The sequence below is a fragment of the Schistocerca gregaria genome, chromosome 8, assembly GCF_023897955.1.
Source record: "Schistocerca gregaria isolate iqSchGreg1 chromosome 8, iqSchGreg1.2, whole genome shotgun sequence".
NCBI classification, from domain to species: domain Eukaryota; kingdom Metazoa; phylum Arthropoda; class Insecta; order Orthoptera; family Acrididae; genus Schistocerca; species Schistocerca gregaria.
Window position 1 is genome coordinate 126509713 of NC_064927.1, and position 27363 is coordinate 126537075.

At 43.3% G+C, this 27363-nt stretch overlaps 1 protein-coding gene across 2 annotated transcripts in view; it reads left to right on the forward strand.

Annotated features, from left to right (window-relative positions):
* The window catches only part of LOC126284057 (lysosome membrane protein 2), a 643741-nt gene that overhangs the window by 31402 nt on the left and 584976 nt on the right, over positions 1-27363 (forward strand). Inside the window, exons 1-2 of one of the 2 annotated variants that reach the window (XM_049982648.1) lie at positions 13405-13495; positions 18782-18852. In XM_049982648.1, coding sequence (XP_049838605.1) covers positions 18828-18852 — 25 coding nt within the window. In that variant the 5' untranslated portion in view covers positions 13405-13495; positions 18782-18827. Of the gene's footprint in view, positions 1-13404; positions 13496-18781; positions 18853-27363 lie in introns of those variants that run through there. The other variant, XM_049982647.1, reaches the window with a different exon arrangement.

Below are 27363 nucleotides of genomic sequence, written 5' to 3' on the forward strand. Positions count from 1 at the left end.
TCAGTGATGAATCTATACTTTTCATGGTTGCTAAGCAGACTGGTAAGTCTGATATTATATTTGGTTTATCAATATAATGGTGAATTTGAAAACCATTTACATTATAACCTACATATTGCACTTGTATTAAAAACCATGTGTATAAAGTGAAATGGGCAGTCTGATAAAGCCAGATAATATACAAATAAGAAAATAAAAGATGTTGTGTCTGGTATTGTGAGTTAATTTCATGTGTTAGCTCCATCATCAAAGTAAAGCCCAGGGATGCTACCGGCGATCCATTTGGCGCAGCACCACACCTGCGCTTATTATCGAAAGTACGATTGTTTGAAGTAGCAAACAAAATTTGTAACTGCATTGAGGATTTCTTGATAGATAGGACACTGCATATTATCTTGGATGGTGGGTCGTCGACATATTGTGGAAGTAAATGCAGGGGTTCCCCAGGGATGCATGCAGAGGTCATTGCTGTTCATTTTGTATATTAATGACTTTGGAGATAATGTGAATAGTAATCCAGCCTTTACCAGGTGGTACACTTACATATAATGAAGTACTGTAGTTTTGACAAGGTTTGAAAATGGTAGAAAGATTGACAACTCGTTTAAATGTCTAGAAATGTAAAATTATGCACTTCACAAAACGAAAAAAACGGGTGTCATGTGACTGCAACATCACTGAGTCGTAACTGGAATCGATCAAATCGCACAGGTTCCTGCGTGTAACAATTTGTAGTGTTAGGGATCACATAGGATCAGTCGTACTTATGGCACATGGCTGACTATGATTCATTGGTAAGCACTAATGGTCATAAGTTTGTTCGACCTATGGGATAGTGTCACGGAAATGGTGAAAAACCGAATTGGCAGACGTCTGAAGATAGAGAAAACTATCGTTCCAAGAAAGTTTACTTAGGGAAGTTTCAGCAGCCATCTTTAACGAGGAATATGTATTGCTACCGTATGGATCACGAGGGCAAGATTAGATTAATTACAGCACGCGCGGAAGCTCGTAAGTAAACGATCTTCTCACTCCATACGTGAATGGAAGGGGAAAAGCTCTAATAACTGGTGTAATGGAACACACCCTCTACCATGCGCTTCACAGTGGTTTACAGAGTACAGATTTAGACGTAGATGTTGGCGAAATGTTTTGCGTACTGTTGGCTGCTAGCATACATACTTTTTAGCTGTAACAGGTTTAAAACATTTATGAACATAGAAATGTAACATTTTACGATGTTAATACATACATTTTAGAGCGTACCGGGTGGTTATAATTAACTGTTGCGAGCGCTGCAGTGCGGGCTGTACACATCGCAGGACTCTGAAACATCATAGGTACGTTGATTAACCAATGTGCTCACGGAATATGCTCAAAAATAATAGTTCCCCTTTTTGCCTCCACGTAAAAATATGGCGCTGTAGAAGGCTGAATGTGAAACATTTCCTGTTTTGATGTCAGTATGCTATTTACTACACGGCGATGCCTGTTGATTAATTTTGTGAAGTGACTGTTGGTGCAAAGGGTTAATAAGTTTGAAGTTTCCGTACTAAGCGCAATGGCTATTGAGAAGAAAGACTGTGTCCTGCTGGTAAACTTGTTTTATCAGAACGGCAGCAACAGAGTGCTGCATTGCGGGAATACCGCCCATAGGATAGAAGAGGCCCCGTGCCAATATATGGTCTAAAGAATCAAGAAATTTGAAGAAACAGGTGATTAGGTGGTGCAGCAGGGCACGTTCCCATGGCAGTTGTTGATGAAACTGTTGTAGCTATAGCCGGCCATGCAGCACAAGTCTCAAACTCTGCAGCCATGAGAAATGTCTCACCTTTAGTAAACAGTTCAAAAGATTTTGGGGCGCATTTTACACTGGTATCCCTACAAGATTGGGAATGTGCACTAAATGAAGCCCCAAGATAAGCTGCTATGCCATGACTTCGCCCTCCGATTTTTGGGGCGCATGGAAATGGATGAGATGTGGCTGGGGAATATTTTTTACATGAACTTGCCACATTTACTTTACACGGAACTGTCACATATGGTGTTCTACTCCGTCAAATGTTGCGCAGAAACATCCTTTGCACTTAGCTTATACGACCCTGTGGTGTGGTTTCACAAGCTTCTTCATTTTCCGTTCGATTCTCTTCAAGGAGGCCTGTTAGGTATACAGTAACATCTACACGTTATAAGGACCTCTTTGTGCAACACGTGATTCCAGATTTTCAAGAACGCAGCTGCGTCCACACCACTATTTTCGTGCGAGATGAGATAACATCACATGTTCCTGGCCAGGTGAAAAATTTGCTTCGAGAAGTCTTCGTTACTGACCGCAACACACATAGTTAATTTCAAGATTTATGACCTTCCACATTCTCCAACCAAAATTCATGTGACTTCTTGTTATGAGGACATCTGAAAGATCATGTCTCTTAGGGACATATGCGGACTCATCCTGATCTGAAGGATAGCATACGGCGACGTATCGCTCCGTTTACACTGGATATGCTGTGAGCAACTACCGACCAAGTCGTGTTACAGATGCAGGATATTCCTGAGTGGAGAGACCATATTGAACAGATGATGTAACTTGGGACCATATCTTAATAAAGGTGTCAGAACCACCGTTATCATGTGTTCGATTGTTCCTCTCCTTTTCCTGCAAGCCACACCACACTCTCTCTATTTACAGCGGCATATTTTGACCTGGTGGCAGAAAGTGGAATCATTATTTTTTCAGCACACACCGCTAATGCACCGATTAATGAACATACCTATGATGTTTCAACGTCCTACGATGTGTACAGTCCACGCTGCAGCACTCAGAACATCGTTTGTTTAATTATAACCACCCGTTACAGTCTTAAATTTGGACGTTTGGTTGAATTTTTTTACTCAAATACAGTTGTACCACTAGATATAAATATACATCTGACCACACGTTTATATTTAAAAGATTTCATTCAATCCTTACAAGAAGCTGGTCGCCCATCATTCTTTTTTGATTTTTATATCTTTGTGTGCTACAAACCTGGTTATTTTGTCATATGCAACTAGCTGTATCTCTCAGAACTGGTATACTGCAAATCGGCAGTATGGCTGTTGACAAAGTACGAGGGTGGTACAATTAAAACTTTAAGAAAGCAATAAAATTTCTAAAAGTTCTACTACCTGTATGGCAGCTGGCAGGAGTTAGCCTTGTATTTCGAAAATGACAAATAGCCGGCAGTCTGTTGTTGTGTCATGGATAAGGAAGCTAAGTCAGTGCAAAGATACCCACCCCATTGTCGACTTGTACTTTGTTGGAGCAGCAAGCCGTACTACAGCTGTGAGAATGCGTCGCAGGATGAAAGCGCAGTACAGTGGTTCGTGTGTTTTCCTGCAGCAAACCTACGAGCGGTGCAGAAACTTTAAGGGGTGAAATTTCTCTGGAAGGTTTACCGCGGCCGGGCCGAGCACACTGCGTAGTGAGAAACGAGAGAAATGCCGCAGTGTAAAAGCTTCTGGAGGAAATCAGGCGTGTTACTGTAAACGAAATGCTAACTCTAAAGTAACTGATTCCCTAACAGAACTGTGACAGAAAAAGACACTTTTGTGCACTATAACCAAACAAGAACGAAAATATCTAGCCTCAAATGGGTCATAGCCCATCGCAAAAAAGAAAAAAAGAGAGTATAAATTCGCACTAACTATCGGTATGAAAAGCCATCCTCACTCTCTTTTGCGATGCAATGTGGCAATTTTGGAGCATTACATGCAAAGGGGATTAACACTGACCAGTAATTCAGATTCAAATCTGTTATGAAATTACCTTCTCCCTGTAGGGAAGAGTAAACGGCGATTACTTCTGATTGCAGGTGTTTTGTCGCAACATACTGCCGATCAATTGTGGCTAGAATATAGGATATGAAATTTAAATGTCTTAAACAGCCACTAATCAGACCTCGCCCCCAGTGACTTTCCTGGGTTTGATGGCTCCAAGAAACGCTCGGACGCAAGCAATTCAAAGGCGCCGGAGACTTGAAAATTGCGGTTCATGAATGGCGGCATTCACAATCAAAATAATTCTTCTGACGAGGTTCAAAATGGTTCAAATGTCTCCGGGACTTAACTTCTGAGGTCATCAGTCCCCTAGAACTTAGTACTACTTAAACCTAACTAACCTAAGGACATCACACACATCCATGCCCGAGGCAGGTTTCGAACCTGCGACCGTAGCGGTCGCGCGGTTCCAGACTGTAGCGCCTAGAACCGCTCGGCCACTCCGGCCGGCGTTCTAATGAGGTATCCATGTACTTCCGCAGTGGTCGAAAAATTATATGTCTTTATAATGAACAAAGGGAATCGCATACTCTGTAAGAATTATAAGAGATACATTGGAATGATTAGTCTTTTGATTGTCCGTCTATCGTTTCCATAGCAAACGATTAAAAGACGTAGGAGGGGCGTTCAATAAGTAACGCAACACATTTTTTTTGTGAAAGCTGTTTTTTTAGTTTAATATTCAATATAACATGTTATTCCTCAGTATTTTGTCTAGAAAACCCTATTTTTAACACAATCTCCATTTAATGCGACTGTCTTACGCCACCTTACTGAGAATACCTATATGCCAGTATGTTGCCACTGTATTGGTCGACATCGGAGCCAACGTCTTACTGCGGTTTGGTGCCACTCCATGTATTGCAGTTTTGCTTCCGGTTCGAAATGATAAACATATGTTTCATCGCCTGTAACGATGTTCGACAAAAATTGTCACTATCTCTTTCGTAGAGTGCAAGTAATTTTGCACAGTTGGTCCTTCCTTGCTCATTATAGTCTTCTGTTAGGGGAACACACGCCTTTGAGTATCCCAACTGGTGGATGAGTGTTTCAGCACAACCAGTAGAGATGCCCAGTTGAGCACCGAGGTGGTGGTTTCTAATCCGTCGATCACATAGAATAACAGTGTCCGTGCGTTCAAAATTTGAGGAGTCACAGCAGTTTGCAGCAAGCTGGCACGCGTGAAATAGGACAGGTTTGCGCGATTTTTATGCGATGATGACAGACCCATCGCCCAACGACTCCTTTGCTTTTGTTGACTGTCAGGTCTCTGTAGACATTCTGCAAGCACCTATGAGTATCTGCGATGCTCTGGTTTTTCGCGAAAAGACACACCATGCAAGGTCTCTGCTTGAACACCTTCGTTACAGCCACCATTTTGAAGGCTATGTGAAGTTCCGCCACTAATTAGAATTTCATGAAACTGTAAGGCCTGAAGAGGGAATATCCTACGACGTCTCACAACAAATTCTGCTTTTTTTCAGCCGAAAATGGACAGTGAAAAAAAAATTGTTGCAATCCTTTCGTTTATGTGTGTATTCACTGTAATTTCCTTTATGGAGTGCTAAACAAATAATTACTTTTACTAGGACCGACAACTGGTGAGCCGATATGAGCGTGAATACAGAAGAATCATTCTAATAATTATTTCAGTTTTACTGTCCGCCTGCTTAGCTGAGTGGTGATGTACTTACCTGCCGTGCAGCGGGCCCGGGTTCAATTTCTGGCCGGGTTGGACTGGGTGTTGTGTTGACCTCATCATCATTTCATCCTCATCACCGGCGCTCAAATCGCCCAATGTGGCGTCGACTGCAATAAGACTTGCACTTGGCGGCCGAACTTCCCCGATGTGGCCTCCCGCCCAACGATGCCATACGCTCATTTCATTTTATTCAGTGTTACTGCTCCTATTTAAATACCGTTTTTCACGGTAGATTCACTATCGAAAGACACCGGTGAGAAAATATCACACGTGGCAGTGAAAACACCATTTTCTGGCAAGAAAATATAAAGATATGGTTTTTTTGCAAGTGGAGTCGCAGTTTATTGGAGCAGATATTAGCAGTGAAGTAACAAAGTATCATTACTTTTTCGGGTCGGTTGATAGTGAAGTTGCTGCACTAGCTTCAGATTTCAAGCCAAAACCATTATCGGCTTATCCGTATACTGACTTACATCAGAATTTGAAGAATCGGAATCACAAAGAGTTAAAGAATTGTTAACTGAAGTAGAAGCTGGAGACGAAAAGACTTCTATTCTGCTCAGAGAGATGCATCCCCTTGGCGGACAGCAAGTAACCGATGATTTATTAAGAACTACAGAGACAGAAAAAAAAACATCGCAACATAAAGAAGGAGTTGTGGACCATAAAAGAAATCTGGTGTGCTTGTTTGTACATCTGGAGAAAAGATAACTACACTACAGGCCATTAATATTGCTACACCAAGAAGAAATGCAGATGATAAACGGGTATTCATTGGACTAATATATTATATTACAACTGACATGTGATTACGTTTTCATGCAATTTGGGTGCATACATCCTGAGAAATCAGAACCCAGAACAACCACCTTTGGCCTCATTAACGGCTTTGATACGCCTGGGCATTGAATCAGAGCTTGGATGGCGTGTACAGGTACAGCTGCCCATGCAGCTTCAACACGATACCTCAGTTCATCAAGAAGAGTGACTGGCGTATTGTGACGAGCCAGTTGCTCGGCCACTATTGACCAGACGTTTTCAATTAGCGAGAGATCTGGATAATGTCCTGGCCAGGGCAGCAGTCGAACATTTTCTGTATTCAGAAACGCCCGTACAGGACCTGCAACATGCGGTCGTGTATTATTCTGCTGAAATGTAGGTTTTGCAGGGATCGAATGAAGGGTAGAGCCACGTGTCGTAAGACATCTGAAATGTAACGTCCACTGTTCAAAGTGCGGCCAATGCGAACAAGAGGTGACAGAGACGTGTAACCAATGGCACCCCATACCATCACGTCGGGTGATACTCCAGTAAGGCGATGACGAATACACGCTTCCAATGTGCGTTCACCGCGATGTCGCCAAACACGGATGAGAACATCAAGGTGCTGTAAACAGAACCTGGATTAATCCGAAAAAATGACGTTTTGCCATTCGTGCACCCAGGTTCGTCGTCGAGTACACCTTCGCAGGCGCTCCTGTCTGTGATGCAGCGTCAAGGGTAACCGCAGCCATGGTGTCCGAGCTGAAAACTTCGACGACCTGATCGTGCAGATGGTTGTTGTCTTGCAAACGTCCCCATCTGTTGCCTCAGGATCGAGGCGTGGCTGCAGCATCCGTTATAGCCATGCAAATAATATGCCTGTCATCTCGACTGCTTGTGATACGAGGCCGTTGGTATCCAGCACGGCGTTCCGTATTACCCTCCTGAACCCAGCGATGCCATATTCTGCTAACAATCATTGGATCTCGACCAACACGGGCAGCAATGTCGCGATACGATAAACCGTTATCGCGATAGGCTACAGTCCGATCTTCATCGAAGTCGAAACGTGATGGTATGCATTTTCCTCCTTACACTAGGCATCACAACAACGTTTCACCAGGCAACGCCGGTCAACTGCTGCATGTGCTTGAGAAATCGGCGCCAACCTTGTGTGAATGCTCTGAAAAGCTAATCATTTGCATATCACAGCATCTTCTTCCTGTCGGTTAAATTTCGCGTCTGTAGCACGTCATCTTCGTGGTGTAGCAATTTTAAAGGCCAGTAGTGTACCTCTCCCAAAGGAGTTCCATACAGCTCTGAATATTTTTCGAGGAAATTGACGGTTTCAGTCCAGCTTTAGTTACCTTTGGGATTGGACGTGGTGGATTGAGATACCATTATCAGCACCCCGCTGAGTTTGAGCGAGCTCGTATTATAGGGCTATGAGAAGCTATATGTTTTGTCTGCGATACTGCAGGAAAACTTGGCAGAAATGTATCCACAGTACATGACTGCCAGCAGTGGTGGTGACGAGAAAGTGTTGTCGCAGGAAGGCTGGTCTCCGAGCGGCCAGGTGGCACTAACGAGGAAAGACCATCGTGTTCAGCGTATGGGTTTGGCGCATCGTACTGCATCTGCAGCAGCAATATGAGGAGCAATTGGCACCACGGTGACACAACGAACTGTTAAGAAATTGGTTACTAGGACGGCTCCGAACCAGACGCACTGAAAGTGTATTCCATCACCACTTACGACTTCAATGGTGTCAAGCGAGAGTCCACTGGAGGGCATGGTAGAGGCCTGTTGTGTTTTCTGATGAAAGCTGGTTCTGTCTTGGTGCCACTGATGGCCGTGTGTTGGTTACGAGGAGGCCAGTTGATTGTCTTCAACCAAACCGTCTGCACGTTAAACACACTATCCCTAAAGCTGAAGTTATGATCTGGGATACGAATTCGTATGACAGTAGGAGCACTCTCGTGTTTATCCTACGCACCTTGACTGTAAATTTGTACCTCAGTGTGCTGATTAGACCTGTTGTGCTTCCATTGCTGAACTGAATTAAAAAATGGTTCAAGTGGCTCTGAGCACTATGGGTCAACATCCATGGTCATCAGTCCCCTAGAACTTAGAACTACTTAAACCTAACTAACCTAAGGACTTAACACAACACCCAGTCATCACGAGGCGATGAACAGAATTCCAGAGGGTGTTTTCAACAGGATAACTCTCACACACATACCTCTGTTGTAGCCCAACATGCACTACAGAGGTTCGATATGTTGCCTTGGCCTGCTCTATCACCAGATCTGTTACTAACCGAGCACATTTGGAAAATCATCCAACGACAGCTCCACCGAATCCACAACCAGCCTTAACCGTCCCTCTGCTGACCGACCAAGTACAACACGCATGGAACTACATCCTACAAACTGACATCCGGCACCTGTACAATAAAATACATGCAGGTTTGCATGCTTACTTTCAAAATTCTAGTGGTTACATCGATTAACAATGTACCAGCATTTCACATTTGCAATGGCCGATCTCGTGCTTATATTAACCTGTGATCTTGCAATATTAATATTTTAAATACGTTACCTAGACAAATGTATTCTGAAAGTTTCATTACTGTACATTAATAGTTTTTGGTGTTGCTATTTTTCCAACGTTAGTGTGTATTTCTTCAACGGCTACCAACCAATGCTCGTTCTATACTAGCAGCTAGTCAAGATGTAAATCTAGAAGTAATGGCTTCTATGGCTGACAGAGTCGTAGAGATCGCCAGTCCCAATCAGTTCGTATACAGGGTGGTCCATTGATTGTGACCGGGCCGAATATCTCACGAAATAAGTATCAAAAGAAAAAAACTGCAAAGAACGAATCACGTCTAGCTTGAAGGGGGAAACCAGATGGCGCTATAGTTGGCCCGCTAGATGACGCTGCCATAGGTCAAACGGATACCACTACATTTTTTAAAAATAGCAACCTCCATTTTTTATTACATATTCGTGTAGTAGAATGTTTTAGTTGGACCACTTTGTTCGCTTTGTGATAGATGGAGCGGTAATAGTAACAAATATATGGCTCACAATTTTTGACGAACAGCTGTAACAGGTAGGTTTTTTAAATTAAAATACAGAACGTTGGTATGTTTTAAGATTTTATTTCGGTTGTTCCAATGTGACACATGTATCTTTGTGAAGTTATCATTTCTGAGAACGCATGCTGTTACAGCGTGATTACCTCTAGATACCACAGTAATGCAATAAATGCTCAAAATGATGTCCGTCAACCTCAATGCATTTGGCAATACGTGTAACGACATTCCTATCAACCGCGAGTAGTTCGCCTTCCGTAAAAGCACATGCATTGACAATGCGCTGACGCATGTTGTCAGGCGTTGTCGGTGGATCACGATGGCAAATATCCTTCAACTTTCCCCACAAAAAGAAATCCGGAGACGTCAGGTCCGGTGAACGTGGCGGCCATGCTATGGTGCTTCGACGACCAATCCACCTGTCATGAAATATGCTATTTAATACAGCTTCATCCGCATGGGAGCTATGTGCCGGACATCCATCATGTTGGAAGTAAATCGCCATTCTGTCATGCAGTGAAACATCTTGTAGTAACATCGGTAGAACATTACGTAGGAAATCAGCATACATTGCACAATTTAGATTCCCATCGATAAAATGGGGCCAATTATCCTTTCTCCAATAATTCCGCACCATACATTAACCCACCAAGGTCGCTGATTTTCCAGTTGTCACAGTCATCGTGGATTTTCCGTTGAAAAATAGTGCATATTATGCCGGTTTACGTTACCGCTGTTGGTGAATGACGTTTCGTCGCTAAATAGAACGCGTGCAAAAATTCTGTCATCGTCCCGTAATTTCTCTTGTGCCCAGTGGCAGAACTGTACACGGCGTTCAGAGTCGTCGCCATGCAATTCCTGGTGCATAGAATTATGGTACGGGTGCAATGGATGTTGATGTAGCATTCTCAACACCGACGGTTTTGACATTGCCGATTCTCGCGCAATTTGTGTGCTACTGATATGCGGATTAGCCGCGACAGCAGCTAAAACACCTACTTGGGCATCATCATTTGTTGCAGGTCGTGGTTGACGTTTCACATGTGGCTGAACGCTTCCTGTTTCCTTAAATAACGTAACTGTCCGGCGAACGGTCCGGACACTTGGATGATACCGAGCAGTATACATAGCACACGCCCGTTGGACATTTTGATCACAATAGCCATACATCAACACGATATCGACCTTTTCTGCAATTGGTGAACGGTCCATTTTAACACGGGTAATCTATCACGAAGCAAATACCATCCGCACTGGCGCAATGTTACGTGATACCACGAACGTATACGTTTGAAATTGTGAGCCATATTTTTGTGGCTATTACAGCGCCATCTGTCACAAATCTAAAAAAGTGGTCCAACCAAAACATTCATATTTCCTTACTTATTACTCTAATATGTAATAAAAATGGGGATTCCTATTTAAAAAAAAAAAAAAAAACGCCGTTGGTATCCGTCTGACCTATGGCAGCGCCATCAAGCGGGCCAACCACAGCGTCATCTGGTTTCCCCCTTCAAAGCAGACGAGTTTCGTTCTTTGTAGTTTTTGCTTTTGACGCTTATTTCGTGAGATATTTGGACCATCCTGTATAAGGAAAATACTGCGTGTCCAACTGAGGACGACAGACCTTCCCATCAGGAAAGGCAGCTATCGGAACTAACGAGCCACAGTCAGAAACCACGAAATGGAATAAGGTCGAGAAGCAGATCGAAACCACCGCGGCGTGCCCAGTAACACTCCGTGTGCTGGTATCGCTGTAAATTCAAACAGAACACTAAATGTACACCTCAATGTTCATTTCTTTCTTAACAGTCCGCTAACGCTCAGACGGAAAACTACACGGTCCAATCACATTAATGTGACCACCATCTATGTTTGACGACCGCGTGCAATACCTACTCACAGAAGGGACGTGGCAGCACTAGCGGTGGAGGATAAACACTACTGGCCATTAAGATTGCTACACCACGAAGATGACGTGCTACAGACGCGAAATTTAACCGGCAGGAAGAAGATGCTGTGATGTGCAAATGATTAGCTTTTCAGAGCATTCACATAACGTTGGCGCCGGCGGCGACACCTACAACGTGCTGACATGAGGAAAGTTTCCGACCGGTTTCTCATATACAAACAGCAGTTGACCAGCGTTGCCTGCTGAAACGTTGTTGTGAAGCCTCGTGTAAGAAGGAGAAATGCGTACCATCACGTCTCCGACTTTGATAAAGTTCGGATTGTAGCCTATTGTGCCACTGCTGCTCGCGTTGGTTGAGACCTAATGACTGTTAGCAGAATATGGAATCGGTGGGTTCAGGAAGGTCATACGGAACGCCTTGCTGGATCCCAACGGCCTCGTATCACTAGCAGTCGAGATGACAGGCATCTTATCCGCATGTCTGTAACGGATCGTGCAGCCACGTCTCGATCCCTGACTCAACAAATGGGAACGTTTGCAAGACAACAACCATCTGCACGAACAGTTCGACGACGTTTGCAGCAGCATGGACTATCAGCTCGAGACCATAGCTGCGATTACCCTTGACGCTGCATCATAGACAGCACCGCCTGCGATGATGTACTCAACGACGAACCTGAGTGCACGAATGGCAAAACGTCATTTTTTCGGAGAATCCAGGTTCTGTTTACAGCATCATAATGGTCGCATCCGTGTTTGGCGACATCGCGGTGAACGCACATTAGAAGATTGTATTTGTCATCGACATACTGGTGTATCAACCGGCGAGATGGTATGGGGTGCCATTGCTTACACGTCTGGGTCACCTCTTGTTCGCATTGACGTTACATTTCAGATATGTTACGACCCGTGACCCTATCCTTCATTCGATCCCTGCGAAACTCTACATTTCAGAAGGATAATGCACGACCGCATGTTGCAGGTCTTGTACGGGCCTTCCTGGATACAGAAAATGTTCGACTGCTGCCCTGGCCTGCACATTCTCCAGATCTCTCAGCAATTGAAAACGTCTGGTCAATGGTGGCCGAGCAACTGGCTTGTCACAATACGCCAGTCACTACCCTTGATAAACTGTGGTATCGTGTTGAAGCTGCATGGGCAGCTGTACCTGTACACGCCATCCAAGTTCTGTTTGACAATGTCGAGGCGTATCAAGGCCGTTATTATGACCTGAGGTGGTTGTTCTGGGTACTGATTTCTCAGGATCTATGCACCCAAATTGCGTGAAAATGTAATCACATGTCAGGTCTAATATAATATATTTGTATAATGGATATCCGTTTATCATCTACATTTCTTCTTGGTGTAGCAATTTTAAGGGCCAGTAGTGTACTAATACCAGAATTGCTGACCCCTGTTTAGACCACAAGCGGGCTAGATTATACCTACACGTCGGTCAGGTGCTTGAAAATGACGTAGTAAAATGCTGAAAATAGTTGCCAAATAAAATAAGGTTGAAAACTGACGGCTGAAAAGTGTTTAATTTGACATCTTCTATCGATCAGCCGAGTCTTACAACTCTCGCTAAAAAGATGGACATACAGAGAATTATGTTTATCTGTTCATCATTTCCATCGCAATTACTTTTAAAACAAAAATAAGTGTGCGTTCACGATAGTTTCCGTTGTGTGGTGCTAGATAAATAATTATTTTTACTAGCACCCACAATATATCCGTATTTTTTCTAAATTATCTTATTTGCATAATAACAAACAATGCAGACTTTCATCTCAATCAGCCTCGTATGGTGATGGCAGAAATCCAGTTTTGCACACCTGGATGCTGACGCCATAAATATTTCTGTTTTTTAGAGTGGCTGATGTTCGAGGGACAAACTTGTAGTATGAGAGGGGAGATTCCTCCCGAAAACAAGTGAGAAAATAAAGGAAGGAAATTGTAGACATCTTTGGTAGTATACATACAATATGCAGACTTCATAAATTCAGTTTTGTTTCATAAATAGAAGACGTTTTAATATGTAATATTAAACGAAGGAAAACTGATTTCAGAGTAATATTTTAACGGCTCTAATCACCAGAGATGATTGATAACAGTGCAGAACTCAGTGACGTTGCGCTTCGTGTTTTAAGCGGCGGGATCTGACAGAGATTGATAGTTGCGTTTTGTCGCGTTAACGGTAAGTAAAAAAGTCTCAACATATTGTATCTTCCCAATATATGTCTCCTGCGAGTAGTGAACAAACAGTTTTGATTTTCTGCACGTAATTAGCTTGTTCAGTAGATAATATTGCTTATGCTGTCACAGTAGTGTCTACGTTTATTTTGAAGCAACGACATACGCGAAAGATACGGAAGTCTTCGTTTATATTTTTACGAAACCAGAATAATGACTGACTAAATATGCTGCTTGGATATCGACCAGATATGTAAACGTAACTTGTAGCACTCATGTTGAAGCTGAAGCCCTTTTGTCCGTGTTTGTTTACAAATGAAATTAGTTTGTGATGGGATTCGCCTTGCACAAACACATCTTTTTCTTCTTTTGCCGAGACAGGTTTCGCTGAAATGACAACAGCATCAGTGTGTTTTTAAATTTTTATTTCTTTTTACCCTATACTGTGGTTTTTGTGGTTTTTTATGTTTTGGATTACAGTTGGTTTTCTTTCCCATTCTGGTTTTCCCATTATTTTCACTGTGAAAAACTTCCACTGTCACTTTGTTAAATAGTGACACAGAAAACCACAAAAACCACAGCATTTGGAAACAAGGAAAAGAAACCACTGTTGGTGCTATAGCTTTAGCAAGACGTGTTTTGCTAAGGCAAGGAAAAATTGTGTTTGCACACGGTGGATCCGATCATAAACAAATTTACTTCTGTCATTCAGTTAGCATAATTCTACATCTTGTAAAAGTCAAGAGACTAATATTAGCAGTTACTGACTTCAAAAAATATTGTGTCAAGGAAGATATGTAAGTTACTTTCACAATCTCCACACACCCCTATCGTTGGCTTGTGGAAAACTATTTTTACAATTTTGTTTTCTGCAAAGAACTGGAATGCACTCAGCACGTGTGTGTCTTCGAAACAGTCTACCAGATACTTCCCGGGGTTTGAAAGGTTTAAAGAAAATAAGGTACAGAGAAGCGTGCAACTCCTCAGCATTACGTCTGTGGTGTCCTTACCGTACCAAGTAATGGAGATGCATTAGTATTCTTGAACATTTAGAACGTCGAGCAGCGAACTTGTTCGGTCTAGATTTATTACTGGTATACCTGTTATAAAATCCACGTTTGTTTAAAAGGCGTATCTGCGTTGCCATAAAGCTGTTTTTCGACTAAGTGACACGGTTTTTCTCAACACTGTGCAAACCTAAGATGACTATAATTGCAGACAGCTTACAAACAAATTTGTTGAGTCGTCTGCAATCTAGACAGTATAGATACATGATAGACCCAAATTCAATGCACAAACGCTTCGAAGCATACTAATAATTACGTCTTGGTATTAAGTCTTTATGTTCAGTTATTCTGAACAAGGTGACAGATGGATGGTTCTTTTGTTATTATTACAGGATGTTTCAAAAATGACCGGTAAATATTAGAAACGGCAATACAAACTAAACGAGCAGCGATAGAAATACACCGTTTGTTGCAATATGCTTGAGACAACAGTACATTTTCAGGCAGACAAACTTTCGAAATTACAGTAGTTACAATTGTCAACAACAGATGGCGCTGCGGTCTGGGAAACTCTACAGTACGATATTTTCCACATATCCACCATGCATAGCAATAATATGGCGTAGTCTCTGACTGAAATTACCCGAAACCTTTGACAACGTGTCTGGCGGAATGGCTTCACATGCAGATGAGATGCACTGCTTCAGCTGTTCAATTGTTTCTGGATTCTGGCGGTACACCTGGTCTTTCAAGTGTTCCCACAGAAAGAAGTCACAGGGGTTCATGTCTGGCGAATAGGGAGGCCAATCCACGCCGCCTCCTGTATGTTTCGGATAGCCCAAAGCAATCACACGATCATCGAAATATTCATTCAGGAAATTAAAGACGTCGGCCGTGCGATGTGGTCGGGCACCATCTTGCGTAAACCACGAGGTGTTCGCAGTGTCGTCTAAGGCAGTTTGTACCGCCACAAATTCACGAAGTATGTCCAGATAGCGTGATGCAGTAATCGTTTCGGATCTGAAAAATGGGTCAATGATTCCTTTGGAAGAAATGGCGGCCCAGACCATTACTTTTTGAGGATGCAGGGACGATGGGACTGCAACATGGGGCTTTTCGGTTCCCCATATGCGCCAGTTCTGTTTATTGACGAAGCCGTCCAGGTAAAAATAAGCTTCGTCAGTAAACCAAATGCTGCCCACATGCATATCGCCGTCATCAATCCTGTGCGCTATATCGTTAGCGAATGTCTCTCGTGCAGCAATGGTAGCTGCGCTGAGGGATTGGCGCGTTTGAATTTTGTATGGATAGAGGTGTAAACTCTGGCGTATGAGACGATACGTGAACGTTGGCGTCATTTGGACCGCAGCTGCAACACGGCGAACGGGAACCCGAGGCCGCTGTTGGATCACCTGCTGCACTATCTGCTCGTTGCCCTCTGTGGTTGCCGTACGCGGTCGCCCTACCTTTCCAGCACATTCATCCGTCACGTTCCCAGTCCGTTGAAATTTTTCAAACAGATCCTTTATTGTATCGCTTTTCGGTCCTTTGGTTACATTAAACCTCCGTTGAAAACTAGGCAGTGGAATTCCAACACCAGAAAAATCCTCTGTTCTAAGGAATAAACCATGTTGTCTACAGCACACTTGCACGTTGTGAACAGCACACGCTTACAGCAGAAAGAAGACGTACAGAATGGCGCACCCACAGACTGCGTTGTCTTCTATATCTTTCACATCACTTGCAGCGCCATCTGTTGTTGAAAATTGTAACTACTGTAATTTCGAAAGTTTGTCCGCCTGAAAATGTGCTGTTGTCCCAAGAATATTGCAACAAACGGTGTATTTCTATCGCTGCTCGTTTAGTTTTTAATGCCGTTTCAAATATACCGGTCATTTTTGAAACACCCTGTACAAAGTAAATGTAGGTATGTCAATGATTGTGCGTTTCTATCGTACCATATTTAGTGTAATCGTGTCTCAACATCTTCTGCCTATTTTATGTGTAAATTAGAGTTAAACATTTTTGGGATTACCTTGTTATTGTAAGTGTAATAATGCATCTAATTTATGAGTTTATAAACAGCAGCGTTTCAGATCTATTAACTCAGTGACGTTTTGGCAGACCGCCAGTTTCCGGTCGCCGAATTCTGTATAGCTGCTTCTACGAGAATGTATTAAGGAAAAATGTAATTTTTACTGGGAATACAGGCACCAGGCAACAGTGTTACATAACACTGTAGGAAATGCTGCAACCAACCTCAAGTTTTCTTGAAATGATTTTATTATATTATTACTAGTTTCGAGCCTGAGCCCATTGTCAAATGGTAGCGTTGACATCTTCGCAATTTTAACCTTTGTGTCTTCTTGAGAAGCCCTCCTTTACATATCATAGGACAGAGGTTTGCTTTTCTTTTACAGTCTATGAACTGAACTAAAAACAAGATGGGAGATACATTTCATTTTCTTTTACAAACATCAAAAAACGTTTTGCATGACCTCGGTTCGGAGAGTTCCGGAACCTGTACAGAAAATTGGAACAGAGATCAACATAAACATCATTTCCGCCCTTTTTATTGCACGTGAAAACCACACATTTCATGTTGTACCACCATACAACGAGACCTTCAGAGGTGGGGGTCCAAATTGCTTTACACACCGGTACCTCTAATACCCAGTAGCACGTCCTCTTCCATTTATGCATCGCTGTATTCGTCGTGGCATACTATCCACAAGTCCATCAAGGCACAGTTGGTTCAGGTTATCCTACTCCTCAACGGCGATTCTGCTTGGATCCCACAGAGTGGTTGGTGCGTCACGTCGTCCATAAACAGCCCTTATCAATCTATCCCAGGCATATTTGATAGGGTTCATGTCTGGAGCACATGCTGGCCAGACTAGTCGAGCGAAGTCGTCACCCTGAAGAAATCATTCACAAGATGTGCACGATGGGGGCGCGAATTGTCGTTCATGAAAACGAATGCTTCGCCAGTATGCTGCTGATATGGTTGCACTATCAGTCGGAGGACGGCACTCACGTATCGTACAGCCGTTACGCCGCCTTCCATGACCACCAGCGGCGTACCTCGGCCCCATATAATGCCATCCCAGAACAGCAGAGAACCTCCACCTTGCTACACTCACTGGACAGCGTGTCTAAAGCGTTCAGCCTGACCGGGTGACATGGACGTCTGGAGTGAAATTGCGCATCATGCAGCCTATTGTGCACAGTTTGAGTCGTAAAACTTCGTCCTGTGGCTGCACGAAAAGCATTATTCAACATGGTGACGTTGCTGTTACGGTTCCTCCGAGGCATAATCGGTAGGTAGCGGTCATCCACGGCCTGAGCGAGGCATGTCATCGACACCTCCTGTCTCTCTGTGTCTCCTTCATGTCCGAACAACCTCACTTTGCTTCACTCCGAGACTCCTGGACACTTTCCTTGTTGAGAGCCCTTCCTGGCACAAAGTAACAGTGCTGTCGCGATCGAACCGCGATACTGACCGTCTAGGCAAGGTTGAACTACAGACAACACCAGCCGTGTACCTCTTTCCTGGTGGAATGACTGGAACTCATAGGATGTTGGACCTCCTCCGTCTAATAGGCGCTGCTCATACATGGATATATACATCTTTGGGCGAATTTAGTAACATCTCTGAACAGTCAAAGGGACTGTGTCTGTGATACAAAATCCACAGTTAACGTCTATCTTTAGGAGTTCTGGGTAACGGGGTGATCCAAAACTTTTTTTGATGTGTGTACAATCCATACTAATCAATGAACTGAACTAAAAAGAAGATGGCGGATACATTTAGTTACAGATGTCAGCAAATGTATCCGTCATTTGTTTACATTTGTACACAAATGTGTCATCATCGTGTTCTTAGTTTAGTTCATTGATCAAAATGGATTGTAAAAGAAAATCAAACCGCTGTTCTATAATATGTAATGGAGGGCTTTTCAAGAAGACGCAAACGTAAAATTTGCATAGAAGTCAACTCTATCATCTAACGATGCGCTCAGGTCCGAAACTAGTGGTGATATAATAAAATGGTTTCAAGAACACTTGACTGGTTGTAGTATTCCTTGCAGCGTAATCTACAAGAACAGCTGTAGTGTTCGCCAACCAAGAGGGATAAAAAGAAGTTACAGATTCTGCTAAAGAAAAGGGAAATACAAAATTACAGAACAAAAACCGATTAGAAAAGAGTGTCATTGTTTTTGTAGTTTATAGGTTTCATGTTTATTCTCTGATGATAGTGACAATGTTTTCTCGTTCTGCAGAGTTGATTAGCCGTCCTCGAGGTGCGAGAAGACGCAGACCTTAGCCATGCACAACAGGCTGCGCACTGCCGGTGAGTACGCCTGCTAAACAATGCGCCAGACAACGTTTTTAAAAAAATGTATTTGTTTATTTAGTTTCAAAAGCGCTGCGTACAGTACCCACAAAAATGACGTCCTCATAATGACACAAGGCAACAGCAATTGCTGTTATAAACTGTACATGTACCAGAGTGCTTAAATAATATCACGATATAATTAAAGGGAGCGATTAGCAACAATACTAAATAAAATTTGGAGTGTTCTGTCCAGTCTGTAAGTTATGTGGTGTGCTATACTCATGAATAAAGTTTCGCTCGCCGTTCTTTAATGATTCAAACTACTTCTGTTTAAACCGAAAAAAAGGAACCAAATCCCATGTATATCTTCGCTGGTATAGACTACGTTTCCCTCTGCCAATTCTTCTTTGCCGGAAGTTAAAAAATCTCTCACAAATTTGTATTTTCAAAGAAATGATGTAGAAGCTTTCTTCTTTAACAGCAGTTTACTGAAGATTCGTATAATACTCGAAAACCTCATACAGTACTTTTTGAAAAAAAAACGAGCTGTATCAATTACAGTTTTATTTGATATTAACTGAGGTTCATTCTCAGGCGAATGACAGATAACAGAAAAGTGACAGCCAAAACCTCTTCCGCCGTTCTCTCAGTGTCATTGCTATTGTCACGGCAGTTCTTCTTGCATGGTGCGCAACATATCTTCCAAGGAAAGATTAGACGACAAGAAATAAACCGCCCAAACGGCAGGTACCGCTCGAAAGTAGTGAATACACGCACATAAACAAAAGAAACTTCCAAACAGCATACTACACTAACCCATTACTTAATAAAACTTTTATGATGGTGATCATCATTCGTCGGTTACGTAGATGCCTTGTGACACATCACTTCACCAAAGCGGTATAATACACTACAGCATTTAAATTGACCTGCGATAAATTATTAAATTATGTCCGTCCAGAAACTTGCTTAGTCGACAACATAGTATTTGGCCAGATCAAGATCTTACACTGCACATGTTGCGAAACGCGACAGGCAGGGGAACAAGAGCTACATATTTTGTGGTTCCCTGCAGCCCACAGATCGGTTTGTTCCTCAACGATATCCCATCTTCCCATAGGTATTTTTGTTATATTTATTTCGCTCCTTAATGTTAGGAATTTCCCAATTTTTCCAGTTCACATTTTCATCAGGTGCAAGTGCTTCCTTAGGAAAGATCGTGATCTGTAATTGTTGACTGTAGCTCGCCATAGCTGGAGTGTAGATGCGCTCCGTATGGTACCAAAAGAATTTGTACTACTCAGGAAGTTGTCTCTGGCTTCTGATAACTGTGTGATTTGTTGATGTCCATACAGAGGGTGGTGTTTTGTACGTTCCGTCTTACGCCTGTATTGATTTTCGGCCGCTTCATGGCTTACGCTATACACTGTGATTTGAATCTGGACAGAAAGTCCACTTGAGACAGTTCATCTTCTCTGATTTTATTAGTACCAATATTTGAAATAAAAAACAATACTAACTACAAAATAAAATTTAAAATACACGTAAATCTTCTGAGTTTTGTTATTCTAGTTCATTATTGTACAGGCTCCACGTATCCGGTGGCCCCTCTCCCGTTCCCTTCAGATTCCTGTCACTCATTCTTACCTCCATTCTCCAAAAACCAAACATAACTTCTATTGGTACGTTGTTCAGGTTGACAATTCAACAATTATGATACGCCAAAAATTCGTCCAATAAATAAAATGCGACACTTAATTACAATAAAAGAATATCAGAGAACTAACTAACTACCAAAGTATCAATCTTAACAGCACGTTCAGGAAAAAAAGAGAAATATTGACTGGCTCTCTTTTATTATATAGAACGTACAGAGGTCAGTTTCTCTCCAGTTTTATATCCACTTCTACGCTCCTAATAACGATTTGAAAGTGAAACTTGAGCACAATTTTAGCAGCTGCGTTATTGTACGATTGTGGCCTGCTGTAGGCCTTTGAATCTAAGAAAATGCCACTGACCTCACCGAGGTTTGAAACCGTGAACTTGAGCTCAAGAGGTGGACACATAAGGACTCGTCCACTGGCACCAGTACAGATACGAATAATCATGTAATTAGTAATAAAACTTAAAGGGACTAACAACTAATTATGTAGGGACTCAAGAAAGTAGATTGGACATGTCGTTCCACACTGACAATAAGACCATTACGCAAAAAGAGTGGGGCATTGTCAGACGAGAGTACTAGTTTCGGGTTTCCTGCAGACTTTCTCGCCAGTACTACGACCCCTGAGTTCTCCCACTTGAACTCATTGGACTTTTCTGTGCCGAAAAGCTTTGGTGTATTCCAGAACTGTTGACAGTTTCGACGAACTCTGGGAATGCATTGTGGATGGATGTCAATGCCTGGGGTTTTTGAACATGTGCGGGTGTCGATGAGGAGACTTAATGAGGACTGCCTTCCCACGAACGGTGGTCACGCGGATCATGCACTGAAGAGCGCAGTAAACTGGAACACCTGTATAATATCGTGTAGGATCCCATGTGTTCGCAGAAGTGCTGCAGCACGACGTGGCATGGACTCGACTAATGTCGGAAGTGGTGCTGTAGGGAACTGACACCATGAATACTGCGGGCTGTCCATAAATCCGTAAGAGTGCGAGGGATGGAGATCTCTTCTGAAGAGCACATTTCAAGGCATCCCAGATATGCTTAATAAGTTTCATGTCTGAGTTTGGTGGCCAGCGGAAGTGTTTAAACTCAAAAGAGTGCTCATGGAGCAACTCTGAACATGTGGGGTGTCTCTTTGTCCTGCTGGAATTGCCCAAGTCCGTCGGAATGCACAATCGACATGAATGGATGCAGGTGATCAGACAGGATGCTTACATACGTGTCACCTGTCAGAGTGGTATATAGACGTATCGAGGTCCCAACTGCACATACCATTACAGTCCCCTGCTGACATGCAGGACCCATGGATTTATGAGACTGTCTCCGTACCGATACATGTCCATTCGCTCGATGCAGTTTGAAACGAGAGTCATCCAACCAGGCAACATATTTCCAGTAATCAACAGTCCAACGTCGGTGTTGACGGACCCAGGCGAGGCGTAATGTTTTGTGTCGTGCAGTCATCAAGGGGACACGAGTTATCGCTGATGTTTCGTTGAATAGTTCGCACTCTGACACTTGTTGATGGCCCAGCATTGAAATCTGCTGCAATGTGCGGAAGGGTCGCACTTCAGGCGTCGTTGGTCCCGTTCTTCGAGGACCTTTTTTCATCCGCAGCGATGTCGGTGATTTAATTGTTTACCGTATTCGTGATACTCTCGGTAAATTTGTGAAATGGTTGTACGGGAAAATCTCCACTTCATCACTACCTCGGAGATGCTGTGTCCCATCTCTCGATCGCCAACTGTAACACCACGTTCGAACTCACTTAAATGTTGATAACCTGTCATTGTAGCAGCAGTAACCGATCTAACCTGCGCCAGACATTTGTTGTCTTATATAGGCGTTGCCGACAGCAGCGCCGCATATTGCCTATTTACATATCTCTGTATTTGAGTACACATACCTACACCAGTGTTTTTGGCGCTACAGTGTATGTTTTAATCCTTTTAGTCCTTGTGGACTGTTATAAAGTGTCCATGTACTCAGTGATAATACGTTATTTCGGGAAAACCATTGGTTTCTTGGTCTTTGTTTATTAGGTTAGTTGCTTGTTTCAGTGTCCTCTATTCACCCTTTCGTTTGTCCTCGTAACAGTCAAGCTCCCTGTGTTTGTTATTGGCTCTATTGTAACATCTATTAGTTTGGGCATTGAATTTTTAATCATCCTTTTCAACTCTCGCTGCTGGTTGCCGTGAGCAAGACCCGAGTTCGAATTCCGGTACTGCCAGGGATGTTTCCTTGGTGGGATGGCTGGAACAGAACTTACTCAGCCTCGTGAGGTTAACTGAGGAGCGGTTCAAGAAACCTGATAATTTGTCTTCTTTACCTTTTTACCTCTATAACTCTACTGGGCCATGTGGCAGATGACGTGGATGGTGGTTGGAGCTGGTGATACTGCCGGATGCAGTGGTGCAAAGGGAGCGCCGTCTATTGTTGGACACCCGTTCAAGTGAGACACGGTGCTCTAAACTGTCTGAGATGACGACGGCGCGCATACCACAAAAGTTACCGGTTTTAAGGCAGACCGCTCCCATGTTGTCCCATATAACCTTGACTTTGGGCATCTGTGTGTAAACAGCTTCCACACGGCATTTTGGCAGGACTCTTAACATCGAGTGTCGACACAGTTGGGAACGGGCCATTTTATGGCTGCTACAATCCGGAGAGGCTCTTTAGCCGCAGGTGTCGTGTGCGAGGCGGTCGGGGTGGCCGAGCGGTTCTGGCGCTACAGTCTGGAACCGCGAGACCGCTACGGTCGCAGGTTCGAATCCTGCCTCGGGCATGGATGTGTGTGAGTTCTAAGTCCTAGAGAACTGATGACCTCAGCAGTTAAGTCCCATAGTGCTCAGAGCCATTTGAACAATTTTTTTTTGTCGTGTGCGACTCTAGTGTAACATTTGGTGACCGCCGATTTTCATTTTTGCGTGCAATTGGCAGAGCGGAGGCCACGTTATGAGCCTGATGAAGACAGACAGACTCATGGACGTATTTATGTGTTGTCAGTGTTCTCCAGTTCCCGGGAGTTGAAGCTGAAGCGTCAGATTCAGCCTATGGTGCGACTGAGTAGAGACGAATCCGTCTGCGTCGCAAAGACCACAGCGGCGGTGGTGAGTTTCTTCAGCGTTCGTCACTCGATGAGTGAGATGCCAGGACAACTGAGCGTTAGGTATACAAGTGCTCGACTGCCGCAGCCATTATCACTCTATGCTCCTATCTTTAGATGGTGGTGGTGTACCAAAGACAGTTTCCGTCATTGGAACTAGTGCGTAACTGACTAGGTTGCTCTCGTACAGTAGCTCGACCCGCTGTGTAGGGCCGAGTAGGTGACAGGATCGAAGTCTACATACAGTTCCTGCCAGCCCTTTCCTATTTATTGGGCTACTCCTGTAAGTGCTTTGCCATATCCTAAAAGTATGTTCTAACCGTAACACTTATCAGATTCAAAAATGACAATACTGAGCCTATTATATCCCTGCTGGCACAAAAGTCCTATAACAATGAAGAGATTAGACCATTACTGACGACGACCATGCGCGATAAATGTGTAATGGAAATTCTTGCGTTTTGAATACTGTACTGATATTTGGGCAGTGCGTTCGACTGTATTCTCTTACGATATAGAAATATGTGCGATTCCAAGATTCTAGTTGGGCAAGCTACAGGATAATTATTTGTTGCGGTGGGTGGGAAGGGGTTAGGCGGGGGAAGGAGTGGAAGGTGAGAGAGAATGGTTCCGTCTGCTTCTGTGCTCACAGTTTGCATGTTCATTCCCTGTAATAGCCAACACACGTTACGCATGAGAGACCCTTCGTATGAGGCATGCCCCAGGAGTTCCTGTAAAATAACACGAACCGATTGCACTGCTCCTGCATCATCGCATCGAGCGCCATTGCTGTAGCTCGAATAGCTTTGTGACTGGCAGAATGCAACGGGGCAAGGGGGCAAGGGAGTCGGCGGCAGAGTTAGCACTCGTACAGTCAGCCACCCTTTACAAGGCACTGCACGTACCAAAAAAACAGCTTTATGTGGCCCACATCAAAGAAGTAAGATTGGCTCGCGGCTGGCCTCTACAACTCCCCACTGGGACGTTGTTCAATCGACGTATTGGTCTTGTGTATAGCTTTGTAGCGTTTTTCCATAAGTTTGATGTACGCAAGAGATACACGTGAGAGAGACTTCATTCATCACTGTTTGCAACAGTCGTCAACGCAGGGGTAACTTTTCAGTTCCGCCACCGTAGAAATCGCGCGATTTTGAGGCGGAGAACTCATCGAGCCGTGTTAGGAGCGCATTTTCATCCGGAAAGGATATTCATTGAAGCCACCACCCACATGATCTTGCCACGTGACATAGTGAAGTAACAAGATCGCACTAATGCCGAAATAATAGATATTGAGACAAGTGTTCACGAAACAAAAATTCAACTAAAACAGGTCAATAGAGGAAAGGCGACTAGACGATATGAGATACCTGTACCATACTACACAGATCACGCGGGATAAGTTGGTGCCTTAGAGAACGGAAACAAAAAAATATGAGGAAGCAAGAGCAGCTGAATAAAATGGGTGGGGGATGACTTCCCAACCACACTCCTGTATAGTGCTTTTTATCAGATCAACAGAATGCGCGTAGGCGTTGCCGTAGAGCAACGTCACTTCACGCAGTCTTCCTGGTTATTGTTCTTGGACTGCGACTGCAAGATGTCTCAGTGGTTCACAATAAATGTCACCAGTGCTGACTACAACTCAGCGAAGCAATTCGTAGTATACCACATCGTCGCTGTTCCACCAAATGCGTAACATTACCTTTCGTGGATGCACGCAGATCTTTGTATTGGGAGTTGCTGCTTTGTTTGGGATCAACCATTTCTTTCTTTTCCTGATGTTAGCATAAAGACACCAATTCTTGTCACCAGTAAAGATACGCGATAGGAATGGTTGGCGCTGTTCACGGACCAATTGATGACGATCAAACAGAGATGCTCATCTGGCCACATGCTGACTTCTGGTATTTTGTCTTAGAACGTGCGGTAACCATACACTCGATTTTTGAACCCTCCCCATTGCATGCAAATGTCGCACAATGGTGGAATGATCGCAGTGCACCATATTTGCAGTTCTCGTGTACACTGACTTGGATCATTGTGGATTAATGCGTGTAAACGATCTTCATGAAACTCCGAAGGTATTCCTGAACATGGAGATTCAGTAATGTCAAAACGGGAAAGCCATTTTTTTTCTGTTTGCCTTGCTCTGTTCAGTGGTATTATCCCCATACAAAGGGCAAAAGTTTTGTCTTTCTCTGCTCCTGCCAACCCTCTACTGAACTTAAACAGAAGAATATGTCATAAATATTTCGGTTTCTTCACTTGGCGTTCTATTTTCTAGTGTCCACATGTCCAAATGACAAAATGACAATATGTAAACTACAAATAAAAAATAACAATCGATAAACCTATAACAACCGGAATACCAACGTGCAAAACAAAAAATATTACTAACTTACATCCTAACCTAACTCCAGCCACCATCCACATGATCTTGCCACGTGGCATAGTGAAGTAATAAGATCGCACTAACGCCAAAATAACAGATATTGAGACAAGTGTTCGCGAAATAAAAATTCAAATAAGACAGGTCAACTTGACGGTATGAGATTCCTGAACCATACTGCACAGATCACGCGAGACAAGTTGCTACCTTTCGAGCAGCAGTTTATCGTAGGTTGCAGGAGCTATGTAGCGTTGAAAGGGTTTCGAACCGACAGGTTCATCATAAAACAACTGTTCACATTAAGATATACATTTTATATTTAAGTCTTCAGGCTTTCGTAGCTGTTGTTACTGAAGTTAAAATCTTCTGTGTTTCTTCTAAAATGATCGACGTTTCGAGCCATCTGTTGGGATGTTCCTCAGAGTCGTCTGGTGTCCACTACTGTTAAAGCACTGTCAGAGACGAGTGTCGCGTCCTTTTATAAAGGGGAGTTTTCTCGCGTTCGTGCTAGAGAAGTGATCGTATTGGTTAAAAATTCATATGGTTACCATTGGTGGGCCTTAGTCATAGGCTAATATTCCCACTCTGATGCAGAAGAAAGGGCGTTGTTGATCTCCTGTGGATGCCATTGGCGGCCCATCGTCAGTGGATAGAAAGGCACTATTCCACACTTATGCTGGAGAAGGATTATTGGTTGTAATTCCTTCTATTGCTACTGATTGGTCGTCATCATTGGCTAGATTCGAAACGGACAGAGAAAGAGAGGGGTAATATTTACCCAAAATATTATTGTCCGCCGAGGTGACTTGCAGCGCGTTGTTTATGTCGCTCGCACACCGCGGCAGCGTATTCATTTCTTTGATGGCGGGGAGCCACGATGCCGGAACCCTATAGCAATCCTCTCTATTGAAATTAGATGCAATCTTGGAAATTTCAACCGCTTCTCGGACATTTTTTCTGTAAATGTTTGTTTCCTTAGCCAGTACACGCACGTTATTAAAATCAATGTCAGAGCCACAGTTCTCATTATGTTCCGCTACTTCCGATTTTACACTTTCTTTAACAGTTCCTCCCGTTTCGCCTGTACACACTTTTCCGCAGCCACATGTCACTTGCGGCTATGGCACTTTCCATTTGCGTAATATTTGCGGTGTAAGTTTTATGTGATTCAGCCTGTATAGATAGGAACAGTGATATGTATTGGAGCGGCATAACTTATGGCGTGCAAATTAACCATACTGCTCGTATATTCGTCTAGTATTTGAGAATGTGAACACTTAGCGACTTCGAACATACTTAACACATAATTTCAAATCTTTTCGATACTTTTTCTCGCTGACATCTCCCACAGTACAATAAAAGA